This window comes from Podarcis raffonei, chromosome 2 (genome assembly GCF_027172205.1).
Source record: "Podarcis raffonei isolate rPodRaf1 chromosome 2, rPodRaf1.pri, whole genome shotgun sequence".
NCBI classification, from domain to species: Eukaryota; Metazoa; Chordata; class Lepidosauria; order Squamata; family Lacertidae; genus Podarcis; species Podarcis raffonei.
The window spans coordinates 7,085,332-7,100,604 of record NC_070603.1 but is presented as its reverse complement, the minus strand read 5'-3'; the positions used below and the strand labels follow the sequence as shown (position 1 = coordinate 7,100,604).

The 15,273-nt window shown below is 45.0% G+C and overlaps 1 protein-coding gene across 1 annotated transcript; it reads right to left on the bottom strand.

Annotated features, from left to right (window-relative positions):
• Window positions 1-672: 672 nt before the first annotated feature.
• Window positions 673-13,758, bottom strand: LOC128405500 (keratin, type II cytoskeletal 5-like). Its single transcript, XM_053372212.1, has 9 exons — window positions 13,152-13,758; window positions 9,592-9,806; window positions 9,168-9,228; window positions 8,656-8,751; window positions 7,145-7,309; window positions 6,068-6,193; window positions 4,754-4,974; window positions 2,112-2,146; window positions 673-1,262 (listed from the first exon to the last, which is right to left on the bottom strand). Exons 1-9 carry the CDS (start codon window positions 13,677-13,679, stop codon window positions 988-990), a joined length of 1,722 nt encoding a protein of 573 aa, XP_053228187.1. The 5' UTR covers window positions 13,680-13,758; the 3' UTR covers window positions 673-987.
• Between the last annotated feature and the right edge of the window lie 1,515 nt (window positions 13,759-15,273).

Here is a 15,273-nt window from a genome sequence, read left to right as displayed (position 1 = left end):
GGCTTAGCAGCCAAGAGGAGCTAAAAAATAGGGATGTCAGAACTCCCAACAAAAATAGGAAAGGAAGTGGAAATTGTTGCAGTTGGTGTATTTTTGGTCAGGAAAAGAAAAGTGAATATGATTGGTATTCGTTCACATCCTTTTTCTAAGCCCACAAATGATACATTGACTTTTTAATGTTTTTGACATTTTCTTTACACTGAAGTAAATTACATAACCTACATTCAATAGAAGACAGTGACAGTGTAGCATTTAGTGGGAATTTAACTGCACTGGGCCAGAAACTGCTGATTGTGATGAATACAGGTCAGAATGGAAATTGCATTCATTCTAGGAAGCACCTAGTTAATTTTTTTATAAACTCATCCAACAGATAGTCTTAGGCAAGCCACTTTTGCCTCAACCTTAACCCCTTCCTTCCCCCATACACCAACACCTGCAACATCTCTTAATACTGGCCTCTTTTGCAGAACTGTTGTCCAGAATAGTGAGATGGAAAGCACTTCAGAAACTATTAACCTGCTGTGCAAGTGCTCAAGTTATTTGAGATAACTGGTGTATATTCAAAAGGACTAGAACATTTTATAAATTACAATGCATTTTATTGAACACAATAACAAACGCGCACACACACACAGACACCCCAGAAAAGTGAAGTCAGGCACCAAGCAAGAACCAACGAACGGTGATCTGGTTTATACAAAATTTGAAACTTTAGAATTCTGATTGGAAAACATCAACAATGAAGTGGAGAGGTGAAGCAAGATTAAAAATTGGTGCAAACTCTGTCGGTGGCAGAGAGCCCATTACAACACAGATCATCTGAAAAGTAGAGTTTTACATTTCCCCCCAAATGTGAACAAACAAAGGGATGGTATTGAACAAGCCACTCACAATAAAAGTGTGTACTGTCTAGAGGGAGGCCTAGGTGAGACAGGGTTCACAAGTTACATTTTTGTTTTCAAAGACTACAGGGAAGTTTGAGCTTTAGCATCTGTAGGATTTTTGAGAAGAGGAAATAAATTTCACGCTAGAGCTGCTGCAGCCTCCGACGCCTCTTCCACTCCCAGAGCTGAAGCTGCTTCCTCCAGCACCAAGTCCACTCCCAAGGCCCACACAGCCTCCTCCTACTCCAAAACCGCTACCTCCTCCCATGCTGAGGCTGCTTCCGCCTCCATAGCCAACGTTGCATCCGCCTCCATAGCCAAGACCGCTGCCAACAGAGGCCACACCGCTACGTCCGATGGTTGAAGAGACAACAGCTATGAAAGGGAAAGGACACGTCATCAAGACTCGTTGAGAGCACATCAATCTGTCTATGTCTGGGTTGAATGAATGGGTAGGAATGGGCAAATCTGTCCATTCTGGCTCTCTCATTTTCTCATTCTTCCAGTTTTAAATTCACTACTCCACATTTCCACATCAGTTTGCATTTTTTAAAAAAAGTGCTAGTGAAAATGCACCAGCATTTCATTGTGAATTCCTCCACTTTTGCATGCAACTTTGCCTAATACTGACATTTTTCTGCAAAGCATATTTCCGCAATGGGATGCAATTCTGCATGCTACTTTCACTAGTATGTATATGCATTTCTGTGCACACTTTCCCCCGGAATATGCATTTCTGCACGTCACTTGGCTAGAGAACTGCATTGCAAAAGTAGGAAAAGTACAGATTTTGAAAGGTGACTGTGTTTTGCTTTGAGTATTGTTCATAAAGTGTTAATTAGGTAGCTTCACCTTTAAATATTAAATGAATTGAGTTTCTTATCTGCCCCTAACTTTCAGATGCACAAAATGAATAGGGCAAAAAACACTGAGTTGTATGCAACGTTTGGGAACAACCTGTTAAAGCTAAGCAGCTTTGAGAGTTGCAGCATTGCACCAGCAGAGAAAGCCCAAGATGTTGCATCAGAACAGCAGCTGTGCAAATGGATAGGCATAGCTATTCAGGGCTTTGCAGTATACAAATGTGGGCACAGAGGAGGCATGGCGAGGTGGGTGAGTGGAAGCATAATGTGCAGCCCTCCAAATGTGAACTGAAACAAGTCATCATTTATTTCATCCTTTCCCCAACGTGCAAAGCTATAAACATTTCCCCAGGATACTTACAGATGTTCACTGTTCCTGCTCCATCACTAGCCAGGCTGTCAGAAAACAAAAAGAGGGTGGTAAGGATTCAAGCCCTGACGGAACGACTAGAGCAAGTTTGAAAAGAAGCAGAATTGTGCAGTTCATTGTGATGAAATCTGCAAGCCCCCTTAAAGGTAAAGGTAAAGGGACCCCTGACCATTAGGTCCAGTTGTGGCTGACTCTGGGGTTGCGGTGCTCATCTCGCTTTACTGGCCGAGGGAGCCGGCGTACAGCTTCCGGGTCATGTGACCAGCATGACTAAGCGGCTTCTGGCAAACCAGAGCAGCGCATGGAAACGCTTGTTTACCTTCCTGCCCGAGCGGTACCTATTTATCTACTTGCACTTTGACATGCTTTCGAACTGCTAGGTTTGGCAGGAGCAGGGACTGAGCAACGGGAGCTCACCCCGTCGCGGGGATTCAAACCTCTGACCTTCTGATCAGCAAGTCCTAGGCTCTGTGGTTCAACCCACAGTGCCACCCGCGTCCCTGCAAGCCCCCTTAGGTGGCATGAAAAGCAGTGTGCACAACTTCCTCTGGTCTTCTAAGACTGTTTTTCAGCCTTTTTGAGTCCACAGCTCCCTTGACCAACTACATTCTTTCTGCGGCTCCCCTGTGGGGAAACGCACTCAGAGCCTCAGTAGCCCAGTTATGTCACCCCTTGATTGCAGCCCCTCACTCCTTTTCTAACACCCTTGTGGAATGTTCCCTTAGCTTCCTCTCCTCTCTCCCCTTCTCCCCAAGAAGCAGCTGCCAACACCCCTGGTCTCTGAGCTGCTGCTGCCACCCCAAAGAGAAGTGCCTTCTCCTGCCCTGCTGCCCCACAGGGACTTGGGAAGAGGCTGCCCCCAGCCTTAGAAGTGAACATGAGGCCAGCAGCTTTCTCACACTGGGAGGAAGTGGCGGCGGCAGCCACAGCCAGGCCTGCATGGCAGAAAGGCTTCCCTTTGCTGCCAGGCACCCAGCTCCCAGGCAGGCACTGCACACAGGAAGCACAACCAAGGCCAGCACAGCCTCCCATTTGTCCATCCATTCCCAACAGCAAGGGCTGGCAGACTGGCTGCCTGCCTGGGCTCCCTCACCCACTTGTTTGCTTACTCCAAGGCCGCCTCAGCTCCTGGCAACCAGTACCCCCTGGCCAGCCCCAGAGGACCATTTGCCTGGGGAACTTGTAGCCAGGGCCGCTGCAACAAACAGCTGCACAAGACTTTTGGAGGCAGAGATGGGAGAATGACGACCCAATGCAAATGAAGGTGCTGTGTCTGAATCAGTGTCAGACTCATCTGATTGTTTAAGAGAGGCTTTTGGACTTTGATAATCTGTGTCATCATCAGAATCTATGTTGGCATCAGCATTATCATCAGCAACAACAGAATCTGCCTCTTTCTTAACTGCTTTTGCACCATCATCATCTGAAATGGGATGACATTGAAAAATGCTAACTCTGTCCCATTTTGGATTACAATCCATGCTTCTGGTCAACCTAATTGCCTTTGTGTCAGTGATTAACACATGATGGGAACCTTTTTCATAACCCAGAAAAATACCATGTTCACCACGTTTGCTCAATTTGTTGTTCTGCAAAGTGCGCACCCAAACCTCTGAACCAAAATTTTTGAAATGCTTTACATATGGCTTCTTTTTGTAAAGCATTTCATATGGGGTGCAATCAATAGCGGACTGATATCTGTGTTTGTACACATAAGAAAAGGAGGAAAGAGGGACAGAGGCCAGTGTTGCCCACGACACCCCTGACCATCATTCAAGGCACCCCAGGGTGCCAAGGCACACTGGATGAAAACTATTATTCTATGATACTCCCACCAGACAGTAAAATTGGGAAGCTTGACTGTTCCAAGTGACTTTGGTAGCTGTGCATGGGAAAACCACTGGAGCAGCACACCAGACAATACTTTATTGTTGACTGAGGGCAAGTTATCCCTCATTTGGGCTCCACGACAGACAGGCACTTAAGATTACTCAAGGAGGATATATTTAATATCCTTTAATTACATCACAACCAGAATGGTATAATGGTAGACCTGAAGTAGGAATTCCAATTTGCACTAGGGAACAACTATCAGCTCTGTGTTGTGACAGAGGTGGTAGTTCTTCATTGAGATCAGGTGTGGGGAGCCCTTGGCCCTCCAGATGTTCAATCAATGAGCATGGCCAATGAGAAGGAATGATGGGAGCTGTAGTTCAGCAAAATCTGGATGGTCTAAGGTCCCCCATGCTTGGTCTAGATCAGGGTTTCCCAAACTCAGGTCTCCAGCTGTTTTTGGGCCACACTCCCACAATCCCTAGCTAGCAGGACCAGTGGTCAAGGATGATGGGAACTGTTCCAAAAACAGCTGGAGACTCAAGTTTGGAAAGCCCTGCTTTAGATGAAGAGCTATCACCTCTCCCTTCTGTATGCAATGATCATTAGCAGAGGTAGCCAGCGTGGTGCCCTTGTCCAATTCCCATTAGGTCTGCCTGCATGGCCGATGGTCAGGCTTGATGGGAGCTGGAGTCCAGCACCATCTGGAATGCCCCACATTGGATATCTCATCTTAGATTTATCAACATTGGAGCAAGGATGGGATGTGTACAAGGTTGCAAAGATTGTATCTCACTGACCGGCATTCCTCTCCTTCCAGAAGCTTCCTGTAGGTGGCAATCTCAATATCTAGGGCTAGCTTGACACTCATCAGTTCCTGGTAGTCCTTCAGCTGCCGGGCCATGTCTTGTTTGGCTCTCTGAAGAGCATCCTCAAGCTCGGCAAGCTTTTGCCTTGCATCCTTGAGAGCCAGCTCGCCCCGCTCTTCTGCTTCCGCAATGGCTGCCTGAAGATTGGCACACTGTTTGCAGGTAGGGAAATAAAAGACTGGTTAGCTTAAATGGCAAGCTGCTTGGAGCAAGAAAGACCTATTGTTTCCTTATGTTACTCCATAAACCACCATTGATACCGACTGCACTATATAATCAGCCATTTCGCGTGACCCTATGCTGAGATGTTGGTTGCAGGTGTGAGGGTGTTGGTGGCGAACCATTTGGGCTCAAGTGGCTGTTAGGCATTGGGTAAGCCTTTGTTTAAGGGAGGGGAGGTTGTAGCCTCCACCTGACCCTCCTCGATAAGGGTATCCTGTTAAAGGGATCTGGGAGTGTGGATCCTGTCCAAAGCCCAGACATGAGCTAGGACCATGCCATGACCCCAACAGGAACCCCTCGGGGTGCCCCTATTTGATGTAAGGCATAGGGCTTCCCCTTCTGGTGGTTTACCCTTTGTTCAACTTCCTGCAGTTGGGCGGGAGTCAAGATATAGCCTGGTATCACCCAATGCCTAAGCCAAACTGCTCACATCTGTAACCAATAAAGTTGTGGCCTGTTTTAGCCCATAATCCTAAATACTTGTGTTGGTGTGTTTATTAATCAATGGGGAACTGCGGGGCATGTGGCCTTGGCACGCAAGCTCCTTGGAGCAAGAAAGACCTATTTTTTCCTTATGTTATTCCATAAACCACAATTGATACTGACTGCACTAAATAAGTAATCAGCCATTTTGCATATGCTGAGATGATATTGAGCAACTCTCCTCCCTCTATTTTATTTATTTACTTAAAAGCATACCTATACCACTTAATATTTAAAAATCTCCAAGCGATATGCAAAAATATAACATAAAAACTACAAAACAGTATTATAAAAACAGAGATAAAACACGAACAATGTAAAATTGTATTATAAAAGCAGATAAATACAGGGACTGAGTAACAAGACCCAAACTTATGAGTCAGGGAAAGCCTAGGTAAAAAGTTATGTATTGGACCAAAATTCTCCTATGGAAATTCTCTCTCGTATCCCTTTGAGGAAGAACCCCCAACACATTTAAGGTTCTCCTTTAAAGAATTCTAAACACATTTTCACATTTCGTATTTTCCAGCAAGACCATACCTGCTTCTTCACATTGTCAATTTCAGCGCGCAGCCTCTGGATTTGTCGGGTGAGTTCAGAAATCTCATGCTTGGTGTTGCGAAGGTCATCACCGTGTCTTCCGGCAGTAGCCTGGAGTTCCTCATACTAATATAGGCAGAAATCAAACACAGCAACATTAGGTTAATTCCATTTGGAGTAACCATTCTTATTTTCTATACTTATGGGGTGCTTTTTATTTTTTAAAAATCAGGTGCCAATACTCAAATATTGATCAAAATGCTCTGAGTACCAGCATAAAATCTCGGGTGGTGCTGTGGTCTAAACCACAGAGCCTAGGGGTTGCTGATCGGAAGGTCGGCGGTTCGAATCCCTGCGACAGGGTGAGCTCCCGTTGCTCAGTCCCTGCTCCTGCCAACCTAGCAGTTCGAAAGCACATCAAAGTGCAAGTAGATAAATAGGTACCGCTCCAGCGGGAAGGTAAACGGCATTTCTGTGTGCAGCTCTAGTTCACCAGAAGCAGCTTAGTCATGCTGGCCACATGACCCGGAAAAACTGTCTGCGGACAAACGTCGACTCCCTCAGCCAGTAAAGCGAGATGAGCGCAGCAACCTCAGAGTCATCCATGACTGGACTTAACTGTCAGGGGTCATTTACCTTTACCTTTACCAGCATAAAATGGCTGCAATGGGCACCAAAAAAGGGGTGCAGGTACCTTGTTATGGTGAGTACTATCACAAAAAAGCCTGGTGCATGAGTATATGCTAGATATGCTACCAATGCAATATTCATTGGGTAAAATACAAAATGGTGGCCTTTCTTTCTGGCATTCTACCAGCACGCTGAAGTAGGGAGGGAGATATCAGATCTCACTCCTTCCCTAAGGCTTGAGTATGCTGTTGGTTCCCTGGCCAAATAAAGGGGAGGAGTTTGGGAGACTAGTGAGGAAGAAGGGGTGGTTCGGAAGCAATTTTTCAGCGGCTTTTGAAAATAAGTCTAGTCATTTCAGAAATAAGGGGAAGAAGCAACTTGGCTTATTTTCTAAGCCATGAACCATCAGGAAAGCCACCCTTCTCTAGTTCCTTTATGATGTTTTACCTTGCTTTGGTACCAGGATTCAGCCTCCACCCTGCTCCTGTTTGCAATGTCTTCATACTGAGCTTTGACTTCAGCAATGATGCTGTTGAGATCCAGGCTGCGGTTGTTGTCCATTGAAAGAATCACGGAAGTGTCAGAGACTTGTGTCTGCATCTGTGCAAGTTCCTGTAGTTGAGGCAGCAACAACCCAGTCAAAGCCATATAATACTGAATTCTGCATCCTCTGCAAATTCCCAGCCCAAACTGTGCACCAAGCGAATCCTTCCGCTGTAAGGAGTTACGCAAGCAAGCAAACTTGCGTACACGTAACTCATTCTGCTTCCAAAACACCTGTTTCCTTTTTCTTTTTCAAAATGAAAATAGGATTTTAAAACATAAGAAGAAAGAACACACATGAATTGCAGGGATCGGAGCCATGATTATTCATAGGCAATTAAAAGAAGGCGCTGTACAGGACACTCAAACCCCACCCTATAATTCCTGGACTTTCAATTTAGCTCTTTCTGTTCCCTTGAAATTCCATTACCCATTCAAACTTAGCAGGGCAGACTAGTGCTATGGTATGCTGGGAAGAAGAATAGTTTCTCATGGAATTCACAAAGGATCGTAACATCAGCATACATTTCTTGCCAAGAAGTGAAGCACCATGAGCACAACACACCTCTGGGTTCAGGTGTTCTGCATGATTAATAGTGGGACTGAGTGTGCTTGCCCTGCCATTGCTTCTCCTGGATCCCAATGTGATCCAGCTCTGAAGCGGGGGAGCTGCACACAGGCTGTTCCTGTGAGCTGGAACTCTGTGCACTCCATGTTCTGGCTCATGGGGACTCCCTATGTGTTTTCAAACATCCCCCCCCCCTTCAGATCTTCCCTCAATGTGTGAGTAATGTTGAGGCAGGGCTGTGAGGACAAACCCTCATATCATTGGTCGGTGGGGCTAAAGGTGTGATCCTATAGTCCCTTCCAACATTTTTTGCCCTTTCACAGGAGTAATACTTTTATCTCTAGCATATAAAGATGTTGGAAAGAGGGGTGCTCAGGATCCCTTTAAGAAATTCACTCTCATTTTTATTTTTATTTTTTAAATTTTCCAGAAAAATATCAGGTGTTTATTTTATTTTTTACCTTAACAGTTGAACCCTAATAGCAAGTTATGGATATAAAGGTAAATCTCATTCCTTCTGATAAACTTTGCTAGTATTCCCTTTCTCTCTCTTTAGCTTCCTTTGAAATTGCTTTTTTCCAAAGTTGTTTTTCACCCCACCAGAATCTTTAGAGTTTGCTTCAAAATTACACTTTAGGCAAAATGGACGGCAGCTCTAGCTGAGAGACAACAAAAGCCCATGGATAAACCTTCATTTTGTCCTTATTATCCATGGGAGGTTATGAAACAGGGCTCTTTTTCTAGCGGAATAGCAAGGCAGATGGCTAGATGGCCTCTTTGGCAGTCCACGTTTAATAACCGTACAGCACAGAACACTTCAGCTAAAGTGAATAGGTGTGATCCTTACCGCTTCATACAGTGCTTTGAGGAAGTTGAGTTCATCATTGAAGGAATCTGCCCTGGCTTCCAGCTCTACTTTGTTCATGTAGGCGGTATCCACATCCTGAAAAAAAGAAGATATTGTTGAACTAGACAGTCTAAAGTTATAGCATAAGAGAGGGTGGTCCAGCTCCTAAATTGATTACTTACTACCATGAGTGTGCTCTGTGGGGTACAGATGCATGACTGTGGCGGGCACCTATTGGCTAATGCCAGTTACATCACTAATAATGAGTGATATATCCATTACATCACTAATAATGAGTGATATATCCATTCTATGGACAACAACACACACACACTTACATGTGTCTCTTAAAAACAAAGGACTGTGGCCTAGCAACAGTGAATGATTACAGCTTTGTTTGTAGAAATATATTTTAAACTTAGTTGTCTTCAGGGTTTGTGGGATACAATAGCAAAGGATTACTACCGCTCACAGCAAAACTATTTCCCCATGGGCTGTCTACAGACACTCACCTTCTTGAGGGTGACAAACTCATTTTCTGCAGTTGTACGCCTATTGATCTCATCTTCATATCTGTTTGGGCAGGACAGACAGAGAGGAAAAACAGTTAAGAGATGGCTGCAATGCTTAAAGAAGTTTGGAATGGCACTGATGGTATCTAAGAGGTTATTGATCACAAAGGGCCAATCTGCACCACAACTGGCAAAGAAAAGACCTGCATGGCCTGTAAACCAAGCCTGTTGAAATCCACCATGTGGTCAAACCACATGGCAGATGTTATGCTGTGCATGCACAGACTGCCACAGTGTGCGTGTTGCATTTGAGGTTGCTGTTAAGCTGTTTGCTTGTGTGAATTGTGGCTTTAGCAGAAAGGGGAGGAGATGCAGAAGAGAAGGAAGACATCGAAAACAAACTGTGAGGAAGAGAGAGGTTTACTTGTGCTTGAAGTCCTCAACTAGGTTCTGCATGTTGCTGAGTTCTCCAGCCAATCTTCCTTTGTTACTCTCCAGGCAGCTGAGCTGTTTCCTCAGATTGTTGATGTAAGCTTCGAAAAGGGGCTCAGTGTCTTTTCGGATTGTTTTCTGGCCCTGCTCCTGAAGCAATGTCCATTTCGTTTCCAGCACTTTGTTCTGTTGTTCAAGGAAACGCACCTGGAAGCAGAAAGACCTACGGCATCATTAACCATTTCTAAAAGTGGACTGCAAGAAGATCAAACCTATCCATTCTTAAGGAAATCAGCCCTGAGTGCTCACTGGAAGGACAGATCCTGAAGCTGAGGCTCCAATACTTTGGCCACCTCATGAGAAGAGAAGACTCCCTGGAGAAGACCCTGATGTTGGGAAAGATGGAGGGCACAAGGAGAAGGGGATGACGGAGGACAAGATGGTTGGACAGTGTTCTCGAAGCTACCAGCATGAGTTTGACCAAACTGCGGGAGGCAGTGGAAGACAGGAGTGCCTGGCGTGCTCTGGTCCATGGGGTCACGAAGAGTCAGACACGACTAAATGACTAAACGAAAGTCACACTCTGATGGGGATGCTAAGCAAGTGTTTCACAAACTGGCAAGGGCCATCGCTCTGTGGCCGAGTTACTGCTCTGCATGCAGATGGTTTACTGGTTCAATCCCTGGCATTCTAAGGTAGGAAAGGTCATGCCCCTCATCTGATACCCCAGGGAGCCACGGCCAGTCAGTGTAGACAATATTAAGCTAGATGGGCCACTGTCCTGACACAATACAAGGCAGCTTCCTATTTTCCTAAGTGTGAGTCTCTCCTTACAGGTGAGTCCTGACATAATATTGGGTTAGTCCAGGCATGGGCAAACTCGGCCCTCCAGCTGTTTTGGGACTACAACTCCCATCATCCCCAGCTAACAGGCCAGTGGTCAGGGATGATGGGAACTGTAGTCCCAAAACATCTGGAGGGCCAAGTTTGCCCATGCCTGGGTTAGTCTCATAATGAGGACCTTCCTTCCTTCCTTTTACCAAGCCAGCAACACACCATTGAAGGACCCTCGAAGAAACAGATTCCCACATTGCCCCTTCTAAATTGTGTTCCCTTCCTGTATCTCATGATTAAATTCTATTATTGCCTAGGTATATTCACATTAAGCATGGGGGGGGGGGGAGACATATGTTTCTTCAGTGTTGGTATTTGTGTGTTTCTGCTGCTGAGGAAGAAAGAAGGGCTGGGAAGGTGACGTTAATTTGGGCCATTAATTTCAACAGTTTGGGTCCCACTTGAAAAGCATTAATCTAAGCCTAAATACTGGAGGTATTTACTGCAGTTGATTGGAAGGACATCCTAGATCATGCACAACAGAAGGAGTTACAAGCTAGTTTCCTGCAAATCGTTCAGGTAACAAGACTTATGTTCTATTTTACTTATGTTGTTCATTTGCCTTACAGGATGATGCAATTTCTAGGAAGCTTACAAATGTATGGCAGATAAAACAACGAAAACAACCAAAATCGAAACAACAAAAAGCCAGTTAAGTATGAATTAGGTAACTCTTAAAAGGATGTTTAGCCTAGTACAAAAATAAACACAAAGTTCTATAAACTAAAACCAATGCTCTAGAACCCAGCAGTGGCATGAATGAAACTATCTTAGTTTATCCTCAAGGTCTTTTTGAAGACTGGCACAGAGAAGGCCAATCACACTTCCCTTAGAAATAAATTCCATAAGCCAGGGCTGAACTGACCCTGTCTTTGGTGCCTGCCAGTCTCTTAATGGCAAGGCTTCTAATGCTGATCTTAGGCCACAGTTAATATGACCACTAGTTGTATTAAAGGCTCTTTTAGCAATACGCAGAGTCAAGTGTTAAGGCACATAGGGAAATTCCACACTGAGTGGAGTCTAACCCTAAGTACACATATAGGCTGGGTTGAAATAACTATATCTATCTATCATCTATCTATCTATATCTATCTTCTATCTATCATCTATCTATCTATCTATCTATCATCTATCTATCATCTATCTATATCTATCTATCTATCTATCTATCATCTATCTATCTATCTATCATCTATCATCTATCTATCATTATCTATCATCTATCTATCTATCTATCTATCTAATCTATCATCTATCTATCTATCTATCATCTATCTATCTATCTATCTATCTATCTATCTATCTATCATCTATCTATCTATCTATCTATCTATCTATCATCTATCATCTATCTATCTATCATCTATCATCTATCTATCATCTATCTATACACACACAAACACACACACAGAGATAACTCAGATTTTGCATCCATTTAAGTAATACACATTAAGAAAACCTTTTAAGTTTTGAGTTATTTGAGTTATATGGAACCCCTTCCCCATCCCTCATCGAACTTCATCTGTGCTCAGGATTGAGCATCTTTTAAGGGAGCTTGGTTGTTGCCATTAGGATATGTACTAAGACTGGAAATTCAAATCCCTTCTCAGCCACGAAGCTCACTGGGTTACCATGGATCCAATCACTCTCTCTCTCTCTCAGTCTGACCTACCTCACAGGGCTGTTGTGAAGACAAAATAGGATTGCTGGGCTATGCATTTCACCTTGAGCTACTTGGAGGAAAAGTGGGGTAGAATTGCAAGGATGTAAAGCAAATAACATTATTTTTGCATTGTGTTTTAATTGATTTGATTTAACTTTTAATGAGGCTTTTAAGGCTGCAGTGCTGAGCACATTTACCTGTGAGTCCCCCTGAACACTGAGATTTATTTCAAAGCAAGCTTGCACAGGATCAGGCTGTTAATACAATCACTCTTAATATATTATTACCTGCATTCAAACTTTGGGATGAGGCAAATTACGAATGTGAGCAAATGAATGAATGAATGAGCCCCGTGAACCACTCAAGGCTCATCCTGCATGCATCTTCAGTGCTGCTATTTGACTCTCTCCTATCCATCACTGCTATTCACCATGAGTCACCTCTCCCTCCAGCCCTGCTTTCTGCATCAAATGCAAACCCTCTGGGGTAGAATTCCTTCACCCCTCCATGTTTCTGGACTCTGCTTGCCAACATATTTTACCAGCCTTGGACAAGTGCCTAACAGCAACTTGAAACTGTTATCCAAGTAAAGGGGTTATATGGAATTTCAACAACCTTATTGAAATTACTGAGTGCTCAGATGCTCTTCCCAAGAAAGAATCTGCAAGTTTGCCTTGAAGCCATGTTAATTTCAAGCATAATACAATCACAGCTCTAGAAGGTTTCCTGATCACTTTAGGTCCATGGCAAAACAAACAAACAAAAAAGGACCGGCTGCAGTTTTTTTCCAGAAAGTGCTGCTCTCAGAATCAAAAGCACGGCCAATAAAAAGTTGACAGCTCTGTGCCACTGAGCACATGGCTGGTAGTGCCTGTGTTAAATGGTGATAGTGGCCTGAGCTAGAATGAAGGAGAGTAGCAGAAATAAAGCGACTGAATGGTTTGAAACAACTCAAGGGTCGCAGGATAAGGCATTCATGAAATCTGACTTCTCACCTTATCAATGAAGGATGCAAATTTGTTGTTGAGCGTCTTGATTTGCTCCCCCTCCTCTTTGCGGACTCTCTGTATGTTGGGGTCAATCTCCAAGTTGATAGGTGCCAGCAGCTGCTGATTGATGGTCACTTCTTGGATCCCACCAGGTGGGCAAACAGGGAAGCCGGGACCGCCTCTCCCACCACCAAAGCCAGCTCCAACCAGCCCATAGCTGCCACCTGCTCCACCACCAAGCCCAAATCCACTGCCAAGGCCACCACCGTAACCACAACCGTAACCGTAACCAGTGCTGGAAGCACCACCAGCTGCTGCGACCCTATTAAATCCACCAAGATTACAGAGGCTTCGGCTGCCAAAGCCGCCGCCACCGCCGCCACTGACCCTACCAAAACCAGCACCACCAACACCACAGCTTCCACCTCTGGTTACAGTGCGCGAAGTGAAGCTGGTGCGGCCACAGCCAGGCACGATGGCAGAGGAGTTGCTGAAGCCTCTCCTCTGGATCTTCACTGAAGTTTGGTGAGACATTTTGACTGGCGTGGAGAGAGCAGGAGAGAGCACAGATAGGTGATGAGACAGAGGCGTGTGCACTTGCTTTCTCTGGGACTTAAGGGCTCTTCTTTTTATTTATATTCTGAAGAAAGTGGGATTGGTTGCATGATTTAAGATGGATCATCTTTCTGATTAATGGGGCTGGGCATGCCCTGCGGCTTTTCTGGGTGGTGACATCACCCTGCCATGCCACACACGCCCATACACAAAAGGATGAATGGAAGTACAAGAGTCTCAGCAAGGCTTGCTTGTCATCTGAAGATAATGACCACCTTCCCTGGCCTCTGTTGGAGACTGGCAGTGTTAATGAGTTCAATTTGTACTTGAGCTGGGGAACGAGAAGAAAGCAGGCCGGTGCTATATCTCATGGCAAAACCACTTACTCAATTCTGTGAAGGTGACAGCCTATTCTTCACTGTCCTCCCTAAATTGAAGGCAGGGATGGGCACACCTAAGCGTCAGAAAGTGTGGCCAAGAGCTGGTAACTTTCTCAAGCACTGGCAATTCTGCAGAGCTTGAATGCATGAATTTGTGCAGGCTGGCAGGGTTAGATAAACTGCCCATTGTAAGTTGTTGCTGTTGTTGTTTAGTCATTTAGTCGTGTCCAACACTTCGTGACCCCATGGACCAGAGCACGCCAGGCACTTCTGTCTTCCACTGCCTCCCACAGTTTGGTCAAACTCATCCTGGTAGCTTCGAGAACACTGTCCAACCATCTCGTCCTCTGTCGTCCCCTTCTCCTTGTGCCCTCCATCTTTCCCAACACCAGGGTCTTTTCCTGGGAGTCTTCTCTTCTCATGAGGTGGCCAAAGTACTGGAGCCTCAGGATCTGTCCTTCCAGTGAGCACTCAGGGCTGATTTCATTAAGAATGGATAGGTTGGATCTTCTTGCAGTCCATGGGACTCTCAAGAGTCTCCTCCAGCACCATAATTCAAAAGCACCCATTACTAAAAGAGAACTGGTGTGGAGAGCTGCATCCACAAGACTGATATTATCTCCAGTTGCTCTCCTGGAAACTCAAGATGCTGGAGTTCTGGGGGATGAGTAGTCTCTTAAATGGTAGATGAGGGAAAGCTTATGCGAAAGCCCTATGAACAGCTGTTCCTTGCCCTCTTCTCCACATATACGAAGCTGAGGAATTTACTTCTTAGTTTTAAACATTTTAAATTGCACCTTTGGGGTCCAGGCCCCACAATATCTGTGGCCCCTCAGGTAACTTTTCCCAGGATCATTCCACAAGCAAAATGTTGTTCGTGGTAACATTCTGGCAATATGACAGTTAGCTAAATCCCGAACTGCATCTGGCTGACTTGTGGTGGAGATCTGGCTTGGCCTGAGTCGGGGGGATTCAGTTGCAGGTGGTCTTGGCTTGGTTCTGGCCACCCATAGCAATCTGGGACTGTTGAGGGGCAGGAAGTTAGTTGGGCAGGAAGCTGGAACAAAGGTTGGTTGGGGAAGAAGGGCAGGATGGTCAGGCAGGAAGGAGAAGCTGCACTGCAGAGATCTGCTTTGCAAGGGTCTTCCCTGAAGCTTATGCCATAATAAATGTGAAACTAACTCGGTGTTGGC